Source organism: Ambystoma mexicanum, chromosome 9, assembly GCF_040938575.1.
Source record: "Ambystoma mexicanum isolate Mex_15411 chromosome 9, UKY_AmexF1_1, whole genome shotgun sequence".
Taxonomy (NCBI): Eukaryota; Metazoa; Chordata; class Amphibia; order Caudata; family Ambystomatidae; genus Ambystoma; species Ambystoma mexicanum.
The window spans coordinates 944,911,563-944,927,233 of NC_090931.1; the positions used below are offsets into that span (position 1 = coordinate 944,911,563).

Here is a 15,671-nt window from a genome sequence, read left to right on the forward strand (position 1 = left end):
CTATGTAAATAAAACCAGACCGCTAAGGAAAACAGATCAACTGTTTGTCTCCGTAGCTACAGGCAGAGAGGGGGATCGCGTCTCTAAAGGCGCTATCTCGAAGTGGATTATCAACTGTATCCAGCTGTGTTACTCTCTTTCTGAAAGAACTCTGCCTTTTACGCCAAGGGCCCATTCTACTAGAGGCATTGGGGCCACTCTGGCTTTCATTGCAAATGTTCCCCTCAACACCATTTGCAAAGCAGCTACTTGGAGCTCTATTCACACTTTTACTCAGCATTACTGCATTGACACTCATTCCAAGACAGATACACAAGTGGGACAAGCGGTTCTAAGACACCTGTTTGCTCATGACCCTTCTCACATCCCACCTCCTTCTGGTACTGCTCGCTAATCTATGCACAGCATGTGATCTAAGCAGATTCCACAAGCCTCAGAAGGGATACATTACTCACCGTAATCGTATTTCTGATGCTTGTATCTGCTTAGATTCACATGCGACCCACCCTTCCTCCCCTCCGAGAGAAGGCGCATGATTGCTTGTAGTCTTACCTTTCTGTCTATCTGCTTGGATTATCTGTACTCACGCTACTCCTCATGCTTCCTCATGTCAGAAAAAATACAATCTGAGGATCCTAGACGCGTGAGGGATCTTGGGTACAGTGGACGTCACACTAGGGATAGTATTACTGGCACGCCTGTGTCGACGCCCATTTTCGAGTTTCGAAAAACAAACTGTAATACTCCGCAGCTTCCACTAGATGTCGGCCTATGCACAGCATGTGAATCTAAGCGGATACAAGCATCAGAAATACGATTACGGTGAGTAATGTATCCCATATGGTTATTGTGCCTTTACTCCATATATGGTCTAACACATGATCACGGCCCGTGGGGAGAGACATTCGTCAGTGATGCGTAATGTGTCGCACTTTAAGAACGTGGCAATCCCTCCAGAGTCTGAGTGGGAACACATCGAGGACATCCCTGACGAGAGATGGTCAGATGAACCAAACCTTGATGACGGGGAATCGTCAGACGAAGATGCGGGTCGTGGAGGTGAACCTCCGGCCCCGCTCATGCCTCGCATCTCTGTGAGGCCACAGAGGTGCTGCATGAAACCCCATAGACTAAGGACATGGGGTAAGGCACAGTGAGTGATCCATTGATTTTAAAAAGGGGGGAGATGTCGTGGTGTGCAGGAAACACACAGAGAGCCCCACCACATTGTTGTGTGGGACGGCTGCCGGTGCAGCAGTCTTCCAGGGGAAGTGACGTTGGGGTTAGGCAGGCGGGCGTTAGGGTAAAGCAGTTCCAGGTTGTAACGAATAAAGGGTGTACGCAACCGCTCCTCTTTTCTGTGCCTCTTTTGTGTTTGGCCCGCGTGAATGAATGTGAGCGCAAGTCCCAATAGTTAGCTGGTCTTGGAGGCCAGCTGACGGTTCCACAGATCCTCACTGTTCCTCCTTTTCTCTTTTCAATCCCATTTTTAAGAGGCGTTTTTAAAGGACTGGATTCAACTGCACCCCCCGTGGCATCTCAATGTTCCATTGACCTTGGCTCACAACCCCTTTGTGCCTATGGATTCGACAAACTTAAAATATGTAGATTGTGGCCACTTTGTCCCATAGAAGGTGAACTGCAGGCTCTGTGCTAGTCGCTCATGATCATCCAACTAAATACACATTTTATATGGGTAATGCCCCAGATGTTCTATCTATTGGCCACAGTTAATGTACCATTTGACCAGTCTCCCCCCGCAATATACAGGCCATTGTGTGGCTGGATTCAATGTTTACGTTTCAAACTACTTCCACATCAATGTTTTTCCCAATTGACATTTTCTTTCCTCTTGAACATAAGTGTGGGGGCTAAGGTGAATATGCATGTTTTTACTAGAAGTTGAAGTTGGATAGCAAAAGGGAGAGGTGTATATAGCTTTAGGTTAGGCCATTGAGGCATTTTGGGGCGGGTGGTCATCTGCGAGTGATTTGAGCCCCTTATCTGCAGGGTTGTATTTGGAAAGACCAAAGCGTGGCAATGTAGGAATAAATGTAAACCCTTCTTTATTTAGTTGATTTGCATTCTCGATTTGCTGTTCGTCACTAAATGGACTGCACACCAACCATAAAAGAAATATTATGAGCACAGGAGTTTTTCAGTGCTTTGTCTGCTATTAATAATAATTTATTGTGATTTAGTTTACATTGAAACTTTACACATATAATAGCTTTTATATAAGAAAACATAAAAAGAATAAAAATGATCATAAAAAAAGGAAACAAGACATTTAGATACAAAATTACAAAGAAAGGGAAAACATCATATTCCCTAGGCAAACAAACCATCAAATCATCATCATTAACATTTAGGATAACAATAGTCTCAGTTTAAGTAATAGTTCAGAACCATACATTGCCTCATAATGCCAGCTAATTTTGCAGGGAGACGTTCAGCATTTGATAACATAATGAAAATGGTTCGATGTTACAGCAGTTCCTGTATAAATGCAAACTTGAGGTAAGTAGCAAAATCACTTAGGCTACAGCAGTTACTATTCAGTAACTCATCTTTGTGTCTTCCTATAAAGTTATAAAGTTATGTTAAGGGTTGTTTCCACCTTCAGCCAAATATTGTACAAAGCCATCAGGAGCCTCATGCTATTAGAATTAATGCAGTGATGCCAAAATAACTCCTCTTTGATGTGGCCGTGATTGTGCACAAAACAACCCAGACCGAGGTTTATGGCACTTATCATTTTGTGGCATTCAGTCAGCAAATGTCTGGCCGTCTCTGGCTGATTCACTTCGTTGCAAAGCCGTAGTTCTGGAGCGATCATGACTCTTCTGCCAGTGATCATTAGCGTAGGTAGTTGTTCGAGCCTTAAAAGTAAAATGAAGCGTCTAAGTCTCACATCCGGGCACAGATTAAGGTAACTCTGAGGTTTTTTGAAGTTGTACAGTCTATATTGGACAAACTGATAGCTTTTCAGCTTCCAGAGATGAGCGTAATTCTCTAGCCAATCCCAGAGATCTACACTTTTAACCAAGGCCCTCTGTACTTCTTCTGTGACTCTACCCACCCGGATTTCCCACCCAATGGCCGTTAGAAGTTTGGACATTTGCTCCTTACAGGGGCACGGGGAGTGAACCTTAGAAATCTCTTGATGGACAGCTTTTAGTAGCCCGTTCTTAGTCTCACCACTCATTTTCACATAGAGTATGGCTTGCTTTTTTAGTACTAGAGCTTTCAATGAAGTCAGCCCCAGTTCTAATCTTATTATTGCCATAGGAGCTCCTGGTGGTAGGCCCAAGATAGAGTGCCAAAATTTACCTTCAATCACCTGTAACCATTTCAGGTCAGTGTTAAGGAGAGCTTCCAGGCCATATGTGATCATAGGGGACAATACTTGTACATAGAGTTGACGTGTGCCCCAGATAGTAAAAACGCCCTGATTTACTGTTAATCTATGGAACAGTGCGGTCAATTGTGCCGCTCTTGCAATGCGTGACTGTTTGCATATTCCATAGTCGCCACCGCTCTCAAATTGAATCCCTAAGTAGCGATAGTGAGGCGTATAGGCGATGATGTCAAGGCCTACTCTAAGCTGCACACAAGTGGTGTTCTTGTTGGTGAATCTCATGGCCTTAGTTTTTTCCAGATTAATTTTAAGGCCATTCCTCTCAGCATATTCCCACAAGGCAAAGGCCGACCTACGTAGCCCACTAATAGTGTGGTCAAGTATTACAAGGTCGTCCGCATAGCCAAGAACAGGACAGATGGATTCTCCTATTTTCGGTGGACAATTGGTCGCCGCCCCAATGGCCACGGGGATGTCATGTACATATAGGTTATATATTAGAGGGGCCGTAACACAACCTTGTTTAACCCCCCCTGTTTTGGAGCACATTTCTAGTAGTATGACCTTCCTGATCCAGTTTTACTTTTACAGATGTATTCTGGTGGAGCAATCTGAGATAGTAAGTCAGGCCCTCAGGGCAACCCATTGATTTTAACTTCTGCCAAAGGCAGTCTCGGGGAATAGAATCGAATGCCGCCGAGTAGTCTATATAGAGGGCATATAGTGGGGGCTGCCCCCCTGATCTAGCTCGTGTCCTCAGGAGGTCCAAAACCATGATGTTGTGCGCCGTGGAATAACCCTGCCTAAAGCCACTCTGGAATTTACAGAGTATGTCAGATTGCTCTACCCAAAGTTGTAACTCCTTTAATAAGAGTGAGGCAAATATCTTCCCCGTGGCATCCAACATTGAGAGGAGTCTGTAATTACTGGGGTCTGCTCGATTACCCTTTTTAAAGACTGGTATAAGCACCGACGTTTGCCAGGATCGGGGTATTTTCCCCTCATTTAAGATTTTTTTAAACATGATAACTAGTAGAGATGCCCAAAATTCAGGATGAGACTTCATCACAATGTTTGCTAGTCCATTTGGGCCAGGGGCACGAGAGGATTTTAATTCCATAATTATGTTCATCACCATTTCATAGGATGCATTAATAGGAGGAGTTAACGGCCTATTGACCGATGTATAGGATTCCTCCGTATCTACCTTAGCATTCCGATTTTCAAGGAAAGCTATCCATGTTTCAGCCTTAATAGGGTTAACTAACATGCCTTGTACAGTGCCTCGCGCTTTGCCCAGCAAAGACCAGAGGTTACGGTTTTTACCTGTACAGATCGTATTTATTAGCCTTTGCCAGGCTAAGATTTTGTCCTTAATAATAGCTCTATATTTATTTTTGACACTCCTAACCTTCATAAAATATTGGTCTGGGGGATAGGCTTGTCTCTTGGCAAGCCGAAGTTCTGCTCTACACTCTCTCTTCACATCTCTAATCATTTTGTCAAAGGGTGGCTTTTTTTTCTCCCAGCTGGTCATGGTCCCTATGCGACAAACGGCGTGATTCTCAACAAAGGAGCAGATCCAGTTTTCGATGGAATTGTCTGCTATCAAGCCCCCCAACCCATCATATAGTATCTGTTTGTATTAGGAGGTTGCCTGTTGTAATATTTTAAAATGGCTGTGTCAGTCCAGGCCTTTAGGTATTATTGTGGGATGGAGTGTTTTACCCCTATTTTTTGTAGCTTTAATTAAAAGAACTCTTCAGGATGGCAAAATGTTGTTCACATCATAGTCTGTATTATTAGGGATGTAAAAATACATTTTAAAAACCGATAGGAATTTCGGCCTGCGCTGCCTCCAATCTGAACATATCAGCACAGTAGGTCATGCAGTAACCAGGAACAGACATCTACCTATTTATTTCAGTGAAAATATCAGCTTAATTCTAGGGAATAAAACGGACGGGGGCACTGCTCATCTTGAGGGCTGGTAATTTCTTACCTAGAAGTGTTGTCTGAGAACAAACTACAGTTTTTCATGATGTAATTGACCCCAAACAGGGTCTTTGACCAAACTACAGGTATCTGGCCCCAACCCTACCATGAAACGTTACTGGTAATTCTCTTGACCAGCAAGAAAATGCCATTTATTGAAAGGTTTTGAATGATGGTTCTGGTTTTAATATTTGTAAATGCGTTTCAGTTCTGATCAAGTCTTTTGGCAGAAGGGTGGAGATTGGTCCAAATAAAGAAATCATAGCTAAAGGCGCATAGTTTCTTCCACAAATAAACTGTTATAATTTACAGCACATGTATTTTGGTCGGTGCTGTTCAGAATATACTTGAATGATTATGAATAATCGAATGCCCTGAGCTGCATTGTAATCTGGAAGTGTAGGTCTGTTGGAACTCAACAGTTGTCTGCACTCCATCTTGTCTGGTGAGCAAAAACACAATTTGACTTGAGCATCATTTCTTTTCTAGGAAATCCTGTCATTGGAAGAGTTCAGAGAAAAAAACCAAAGGTTACGAAAGATATGGGTTGGAAGGCTGCTGATATATTCTTCTGTTGTTTACCTCATAACCTGCTTAATTGTATATTGTTGGTACCTTCCTGAAGAGTGGACGGCCAGGCTCCTAATGGCACTTCCATTTTTTACTTTTCCAATCATGTAAGTATTGGTTGTTCAATTGCGGTTTCCTGTGGATTTTGGTTTTAATTCGTAATGTGAAGTGAAATCTTTTTATTATTATTATTTTTTTTTTACATGCTTTAATCTTTGTTGGAGGACCTTTGTTTCAAATTATACTTGCTCTCCTTTCAGGTTGTTAAATGAACCATATGCTTGGCTATTTTACTCTTTAAAATCCGACCATTACTGTTAACAAAAAAAACAGTAAGGAATAGCTGCCATGCAAGCCTGGCCCCTTTATGCCACTTGCAGTGCTTAGGTTGTGTATTCCGAGCAGTGTCTCGTACAAAATGGTTTATAGAAGTGCCTCCCTTCATTTCACAGAATATGAGAAAAAATGTAATTTTTTATTTTTATTTAAAAGATCCCAGTCTGGAGTGAGAACTGTTTTTATGCCCTAAAAATCCTTTTAATCGGAGCTGCTCAAAATAGTCAAAATACTCCTAACTTAAATTCATATTTTATGTTTCCGTGCATATTCTGGGTTTGTATTCAGCTTGCCAAAAAAAAGCTTTCATCAATTTAGAAGCCTTGGATGATTTTTCTTTTAAATTTTTTTAAATCTTAAATAATGCACATACATTTCTTATATTGATGCACCCTTTAATTTATTTTGCACAATTATGTAAAATAGTGCCCCTCGCCAGTGTCTAACTGCAACTGGAGGCTAGCTACTTAATGCTACGTAGCTGCCCAGTCAACACAAATGAGTAAGGGCACCATCTGAGGTGATGTGCAGCCCACGCTCAGACTTGGAACTCTGACCCTGAAACGTCTCCGGCATTTTTCAGCTGGTAAATGGCAGACTGTCTGGCTATCTGCTGAAATGCAGCAGGGATTACAAACTGCAATTAAGGCTGGGCTTCCAGGACCCAGCACTACTACTAAGTTCAAACACTAAGCACATTTCAATGTCTTCATTGCACCTGCACATGTTGGTGATTAAAATGTGGTATTTGCCCGTCTCCTTCAATGCAACTGGCCAATATACCTCTTCACCTATTTTTCCTTTTTAATCTACTTTACTTTTTAACCTTAACCTGATCTCCAAAATGTTTTGACCTTTTCAGAGGGTCCTGTAATTTAACACAAATGACTGCACACTACCCGAAACGGCATGATTGACACACGCTGATACATTACTGCCATATTAATCGCCATAAACTGCCCTATTAATTACCCCAGTGCCCGAATAATCCCCCACAAACTACCCCACTATTTACCACAAATGTCTGCAGAATAAAACCCCAGAGTATCAAAGACTGGCCTGTAGAACTATGTTGTGGTACATTAAAGCTCCAGAATGGACTACTAGTGGGTACAATTATAACTAAATAGTTTAGTAAATGTTATGCCAATTACCTATTCTTGCACTGAGTGGCAAACGCTACAAGTTGTCAAAGCTAACAGGGGGTGATGGCTAGTTGCACCCCAGACGCTGGGTGCAAATAGTTTAAATATTTGTTTTGTTTTATAGACTGTGCATGTCTTGCGTGTCTGCATTCTAACATAAAACAAAAAACACAATGCCCACTGCCATAGTAAAAAGGAAAGGGAATAATTCCCTTTGGAAGGAACTGAGGCTGTGTTGCCGAATTACTGAAAAAAAGAGGGTGGCACGCAGCAAAGGGACTCGGGTGACTCGTGGAATATGAGTAGACTGATAGTTTCCACCCTCCTTTCCAGTCACCCGATTGAGTGCCCTACACCGGGTGCAAATAAAAGCTCTGCACCCAATATGATCCCATGTAAGATATATAAAATGGATCCAGACCTCTGGGCTCCCTCGTTTGGTGATGGTTTTTAAATTATGGTTGTGGTGGAAACTTATCCTGATTAATGGGGGGGGGGCTGCACTTTTTCCCATAATTTTGTAGGGTGATGTTTTGGCATAAAGTGATCTCGTTTGTTCTTTTTAAACTTTCTAGCAAGGTGGTTTTGGGCAAATGCAATGGTCGTTTTTAAAATTGTTGCCGCCAGCTTCCACCTTTATGTCAACTAGGGTTAGTTGAAGGTGTCTGTTCAATTCCTCACGCTTTACATTTTTATCTGCTTGCTGCTAAATCCTTATTTATTAAAAATGAGCCCTTATATTATGTTGCCTATATGGATTTGACAGCTGCTTTCGACCCAGTTGATGGTATTCTGTCATAGACCACATTGTCTAATTCATCCACCGGTTAAGTAACCATTTCTACGGACTTACAGAAAACTCTATGGATAGATACAGTAGTAATGGAAATGCAGCCTCCGTTTTTTTTAGGTGTCAGGGCGGTGTAATGGCTCCTTTGTTTATTTACATATTTGTTACGTGAAACTTTGAGTAATTTAAAAGCTGGTACTTTAAATATTCCTGTTTTGCCATATGCTGACACTAGTGTTTTACTCGCTGGCACCACCCGTTCTTTTCAGAACTCTTGGATGGATGTCCTGATTGTCAACCCAGGGCCTTGAAGATAATGTCAGTAAATTGGCAATTGATATTCTCTCATCGACATAAGTCTAACACTAGCAGATTTTATAGTGACAATTAGGCACTTGCTTTGGATAAGGAGTAAGATTATTTGCATATGGGTTGCCTCATTAACACATTTGGGTGTACATCACCCAACAGGCTTCCTGTATGCAGAAATCTACACAGGTGATTGCTAAGTTTGCCAACATTCAGGGCTAATTGGCTTTTTGACACAGAGGTATGGGCAACCACCAATGGATTCGTTCTAAGGCAGAGAAGTGGGGAAAAGTGACAGTACAGTCGGCAGTGTTGGCCTGTCTTGGATAGGCATTGTACTCACCTGGCCTTGAGTTTTGCAATCCTGCAGTATGCCTGTTGGGTTCCTGTTTAAGAACTCTCCCACAGTGCGTAGCACGCACAAAGATGTGGGGAAATGTGACGGTGCAGTCGACAGTTGCTGTGGATGTGGGTGGAGGACCAGAACATCTAATATCATTGAAGAAGGCCCAGTGGATCTATGACTGAGTGGTAAATGCGACAGTGACTTTACTGAGCTATTCAAACCAATGTACAAACTGTGCAGCAACAGAACAATGCAAACAGCGGTGCAAAAGAAAGTGGTTTGAAAAAGCGCATGCTCTACCGCTCCCAGCGTCCTCCGCCCCATAGTTCAGCCTTAATTGATGAAATCTCTGCAGGACGGGGCTCTTGGGAGATGTGGGGGTGAAGGAGGATATTCCAGGCATGGTTTTGGATGATGCTATCCCTTCAAGTGGCATTTCCAAGAAGTTCTTGAAATCAGCACAGACTCAAGATAAGGTGAAAAATAAGTACTTCATTTTTTAATGTGCTTGGAAAAGAAAGGGGAATGTATTACCTAAGGTATCAACTTGTAGACCCTTGTCAGCAACTGAAAGCAAATTAATGAATTTGAGTTTGCATGAAAATGTGGCGGTTACAGAAGTTGATGACTGGAGGAGGGCTCAGGATGTGGCTCAATGCTGACTATGGGGGAGGATACAGGGTTTTATCAAGCAGGAATGGCTCGACTCCTAGATCCATCAGAAGGATGGAGCCTTAAAACATAGCTGAAACATCTTAATCACACAGATAATCAGCAGAATCAATCTGTCCTCAATGCATGGTGGAGGAGGCTCCAATTGGAACAAGGGCCTGTGCAGAGGTTCTTTTGAATGAAAACCAAGATACTCGACAAAGGGGGTATTCTCTGCTTGTGAAGCAAACAAAGGGGGAAAGAAGTATGGAAAACTGAAAACCCCCAAAGAGCATCAAAGGAGTAAGCAATCGGCGGCGTGGCTCGAGGACATTTCTGAGAATATTGCCTCAACTTTCCTCCTTTGTAACAACAAAAACGGGGAACTCTAAATGTCCTTCCGCAAGTTTGATAAAGAAGAATCGTTGTAAAAAACTTCATGTGGTAGGAAGGGATAAAAAGGGGACGCAAGCGGATAAATCAATACATCGCCTTTTGACTCTTCCATAAGCAAGGATTGTGAAAAAGGTGGAGAAGGCCTGGAGTGGCATATGTGTACTAAAGCCAACAAGGCCAAGGACCACATGGAAGATCGACACAAGCAACTGCAGCCAATCATCTGATGGTCGATAAGGGACTGACATTGGGCCTCATTACGAGTCTGGAGGTAGCTATGCCCTTAAGGGCATGACTACCCGCAAACTCTGGTCCGGGTCCCGCAAAAGGGGACTTACTCGGCCATTCTGGCCTTGGAGTGCCTGGTAATTCCCATTTGCGGGACCCGGACCCGGTACATTCCCATTCGAGCCCCAATAGGGCTCAATGGGAATGGGGAGGATGGTAATAATAACGGTACCGCTGCTACCATCCTAGCCTGCTCGCAGGTGCCACTCGGCATCCAGAACGGCACCTGCGAGCAAACTCGGAATGTTGCAGAGAGGTAACAACGTGTTGTTGCCTTACCGCAACACTCCTAATGAGGCCCATTATGTATATAGGGGACATGCCACACCAATGAGAGTGAGGAGAGTGTACTGTATCTCGTTTGTGGCATGAGTGACGTTGCTTTTCTTTAAAAATTCTCTGAACTGAACAGTGCGCTCCGTGGCGGCAGGGTTTGAATGTCCCGTCTGACATGTATTTTTCTTTTTGGAAGTAAAAACATTGCTATCCTTGCAAAAGGTGTTCCAAGCCTTTTTCCCTACAGGGTTGTATTTATTCTGTGTATGGTTGTCAGGAGGTCTGCCCTACAATTTCTGTGAGCTTGATTGGGTTCTGCCTGCATGAATGCAGGAAGTGTGATTGCATGAATGTGTGATTGGCTGGCTGAGCCTGGCTCAGCGTGAGTGAATGGGGGAGTGTTTTGTATAACAGGGAACCTCGCACTCGCCTCTTTGTCAGAAGCTGAAACAAACCTGAAGCAGAGGGTGAAGTCAACTTAAGCTTGCATCTTGAAATCCAGCTGGAGTAAGAAGTCTGCAGCTGCATCTCTTATCAAATCTGAAAGCTGCCATGCTGATTCAAGGACTGAACCAGAGAGGACCTGGATAGGTGACCTCTTCCCGTAGCATTTAGGGAACATCGTGCAACTGCGGCTCTTCACCCGAAGTGTCCTGGATGCTAGTGCTGTGCACCTGCCGTCCAGAGAAGGGATCTTTTTGGGTGAAGTCAAGGAGTCCATCTGTGTCTCCCAGGGTCCGGAGGAGAGTATCGCCCAGACAAGGAGGTACCACGGCATAGTGCTGCCCGACACCGAGAGCTGCCAAAGTTCCATCTTCAAGGGGCACCTCTGCCACGACATGTGTCCACTGCAGAGGATTGTCCGCCAGTGTTTTTCCCACCACCAATCCATAAAGTGTCCCGAGGGTCCGGCTTTGTGAGGATTTGCAGTCCAGTCTACTGGCCATGTCCAGTTCGCCCAGAGCCATCCTCAGGTTGGTGATGCCGATACAGCACCGAAGGACCGAAAGGCAGCGAACCTCAAAATCCCCAAACCAGACACCTACTTTTGCCACTGCACTTGTCGCCACCGAGTCATCAACGACCACCAAAGGACTCCTTGTCGAGGTCCACAGCAAGTTTCATCTTTGTGAGACATCCACAGCCGGCGTAGTAACCCGACAACAGAGACCACCACAATAGACCTGCATTGCTGCCTTTCCTACACTGTTTGGTTCCCTTCTTCTGCTTGACATCCCAGCGACTCCTTCCAAAGGGGGGGGTCCATCTTCAAGGGGTCTCGTTCAGTAAAGCCAAGAAATGCCACCATATTGCCTGCCGAGTCACCCAAGGTACTGCGACGAGAGAGCATCTTTCCACCTCAGGATTCATCCAGGGGTCCCAGATTCGTCTTGGATCCTATTCTCCTGTGGCTTCCCAGGTACTTTGGGGTAGTGGGATCTGTAGAAAGAGAAACCGCCTATTCATGAACATATTTGGACTGGGCTGTTATATGCAACAAAAAGTACACCTTAACTCTTCTTTACAGGTTTCCCAGGTCGGGGGACCCTCACACAGTATTGCTTTCTTTATATCATAAAGAAACCATCCTGCCTATGTTCGAATTATTACCTGCCTTTTTACAGCAACATTGTATGACGTTAACCATTGCCTGATAATGTATAAATGCTTTTTAATAACTGTCAGCAGATGGTGCATTAGAACTGTGTGTGTATATGTATATATATAATGTGTGTTACCTGTTTAGCTTTCTAGTACAAATTGAGTCTTATTTATTTGTGTATAGCTACCTGACTTTTATCCTTTAATAAAAGGACTGTTCTCACCGAACATTCCATTGTGGGGAGCTTGGGGATTCACTGGACCTAAGAACTAGCCTCCATCTCCTCCTTTGAGTCTCAGACTTGGTTGCCTGTCCACATCTTACTATTAGAGCACCTTGGTTAGGGTGCTCTGTGTCTCTACCCCAACTATACAGTGGGCAGAGGCACAGATAGTCCCCTGTGGTATTTAGAGGGGATCCCAAAATAGAAAAGATGGTAGAGCTTGGCAGATGGCTCTGTCAACCATGGGTCTGGTACAGATGAAAAATGATCTCGTGAGAGCTGCGCAAAGGTTCCAACTTGGCGGAGGGGCTTGTCCTCCTCTGCCATTGATTATATTTTGGTTCACCACCGACTTCTTCCCTTATGTAAAAATGTGCTCATAGTGGAGACCACAGTAGAGTTTAACATCTATAAGGGGATGTATTGGGACAATTTGGTGGGGGAGATATTGGTAAATCCAGGTTAAAAATAAAATGTCTTGCAATGACCATAGAATGTGGGCATTCAATGGATGCTGGATTTACTCAATGACACCGATTATGCCGGTAACAGCATTTTCTTAGTCCTAAGTGTCTCCATACTATCTTAGATGGTCCAATCACCAGACAGCTCGGAAAGAGCCACGTTTTGAAAAGGGATACGTGAGCTGCAGGTTACTCCCACGCCTTTGATCAGCAAATACGTATTTGGAAAAAAATGAGGTATGAAATCAGACAATTAAAAAAAGCAATCGCATGAATGAAAATAAAACAAGAATATCCTAATCAGATTCAAAAACAAAGGTGGAGAATTGTACAACATGATAAAGCTGAAGATCCTCCTTTTTGCCTCTGCTTTTTCTCTCTCCTGCTGACCTTCCTGTCCTCTGCACTGACTCGTTGCCGGGCTGCCGCCAGAGTCTCACTGGGTAACATGCTTCTCTGTGACCAGTCTCCCCTCCACTGCCTCTGGGCCTAGCACACACTTGGGGGCTGTAGCTGTAACCCTACAGTCCCCTGCCTCCTTGCACTTACATTTGCATATCTGATACTGTTGTCAGTCTGTGCCCACCGGAAACCTACAAGTACGGGTTTGATATTGAGGTCAGCCTTGCACCCATGAGAAATCAGCGTCTCTGGATGTATTTCAGAGATATGGTACCAAATTCATACATACAGGTTTTGGACAAAATTCAAAAAGCTATTAATAGAAAAAATTGTTGCCTTTGTTTGAATGTCCCACAGAGTGGAGATGGCGTAGGAATACCCTATTATGCAGTCCCAGTTAATCTATCAATATTATGTGCTGTACTTATTCTGTCTCATAGCAGGTTGATACATGATTGGGATAGAGCATGTGCCCCTTGTGGAAGGATAATGCTTAACACTACTATTAACCCTGAAATATGTAATAACACTTTTAATAGCAATCGTTCAAGTTTTAGTATGGTGTCTAACCTTCCATGGAGATTCTATACCTCTTATATGAATGTTACATAGCCTTTATTCCAGGTACCTCCTAGGATAGAAGAGCCCTGTTTGCTATAGGAAGAGATGAATATAATATGCAATCTTTTGATACAATGGTTGACTTATGAATTATACTAATTCTGTTCTTCCTGATGGGCATTGGTATTATGTTTGAGAGGACGAGAAAGCACATATTGGTTGAAGGGTTGGACAGGCATATTTTACCTTGCCAATGTATTTCCTGGAGTTTATGTGGCCGCCACAGATGATATATATCAACATGCAAAACTGAATAGAGGGGAAAAGAGAGTTGGATCAGACTGATGCTGATGCCCAGGAAGCAGCAGATTTCAGGAAAGGAATAATACCATTGTTAGGGGTTGCCGTTAACTCCAGAAGCTTTCGTAGACTCAGTAGAGTGGTATAAAGTATGTTGAATGAAACTGCAAATATATTTGTGAATTTAGCAACTGAACAGAATGCTATTTTTGGTGGCACCTCAAAATAGGATGGTGTTGGACATTATCACAGCAGCGAAAGGCTAGGTCTGTAAAATAGTGGGCTCCTCTTGCTGTACCTACACACCAGATAGCTCTAGAGAAATATTTGATGCTATTGATCGATTACACGTATTAGGAGAAGCCGTACATTATGAGGTTGGACAGAAGAACAGCTGGTCCCAATGGTTTGGGAATTTGCTAAAGGTTTGGGAATGGAAATTGCTGTCTATATTGTTAGTGGTATCGGGCTTAATGATAGGTTGCTGTTGTCTTCAGTGCAGTTCTGTATGATGATCTCTCATATCTCAGAGCTGTGCTAGGGTAGTAAAAAGAATGAAGCCCCTCCCCATGGATAGATATACAATGTATACCATGATGACGGAAGAAATGCAAATTCCGGATTTAATGGCCAAAATACTGAAAGTCTAACTGATTTTAAGCGAAAAGGAATTGGCTTAGGCTAAAAGGAGGGTTTGTTGGACTATAATAGTATCAATTTTTCTTAGCCCCAAGGGGAGGTCAAAGCAGTGGGAAGATTGGTGGACGCAGGAGTGGGTTCACTTCAGCCAGGTTTAAGATTGACCAACTGAGTTTTAACCGATCCTTTGAAGTCTGTGAGAACCAGAAGCTCTCGATGCGAGCAGTGTTAGAATATAATAATAATATGCATTTTTCTTAGCCCTAAGCTAATCCCTTTTTGCGATCAAAACCCTGTTCTTAGTAATGTTCAAAAAGTGGTCGCATTTGTCAGTCATGGAGTAAAACAAAATGGCAATGTGTTTGTGGCTTTTTCTGTGTAGAGGGCATGTTTTAGCCGCTTGGCTTTCGCTGATGAACCTAAATTAAATAACATTAAATGCATGTCCTCCCATTCAGCGAAGTAAGAAAATCTGTTTCAATATGGTTTCATTCTCTTAGCTAAATGCTATGGAAAGACTGACTTCACTAAGCAGAGTTTAGTTGCATACTGAGTCATGGTGTTCAGCCCTTCCATTTTTGTTTAAAGCACCAAAAGGTATCTTTTAAAGGTTGTGCAAATAGGGTGACCATTGTTGGAACGAAGGACAGGCGGGTTCTGTGTTTAAAGACCTCAAACTCAAGTCCCAGTCCGTGAACTGGTGGATAGAGCATGTAAATAAGCCATAAGCAAAGTGGAGACTCTTGATATAGCAGTAACATCTGTTGAATATGCAATTTGTCCTGCCCTCTGGGGATTGTGTATCGTGTAAGTAGTTTGAACATATTTGAGTTATCTTTTCCAAATGAATAACAAAATAACTATGTTAATGCAGGCTCTGTTTTTGTATAAGAAGTGACACGGCGACCCAGTCGGGCACTTCACTTCTCCACTCTCTATGAAATACTGGTCGTGGATGAACCTGATATCCACTCGTGTGTATGATATGCGCAAATTAAATCTTACCTTGCAATTTT

General features: G+C 43.1%; 1 protein-coding gene across 2 annotated transcripts in view; it reads left to right on the plus strand.

Annotated features, from left to right (window-relative positions):
- Positions 1-15,671, plus strand: part of LNPK (lunapark, ER junction formation factor) — a 1,074,215-nt gene that overhangs the window by 261,313 nt on the left and 797,231 nt on the right. For both annotated transcript variants that reach the window (XM_069616137.1, XM_069616138.1), the window contains exon 4: positions 5,846-6,033. In XM_069616137.1, coding sequence (XP_069472238.1) covers positions 5,846-6,033 — 188 coding nt within the window. The remainder of the gene's footprint in view (positions 1-5,845; positions 6,034-15,671) is intronic.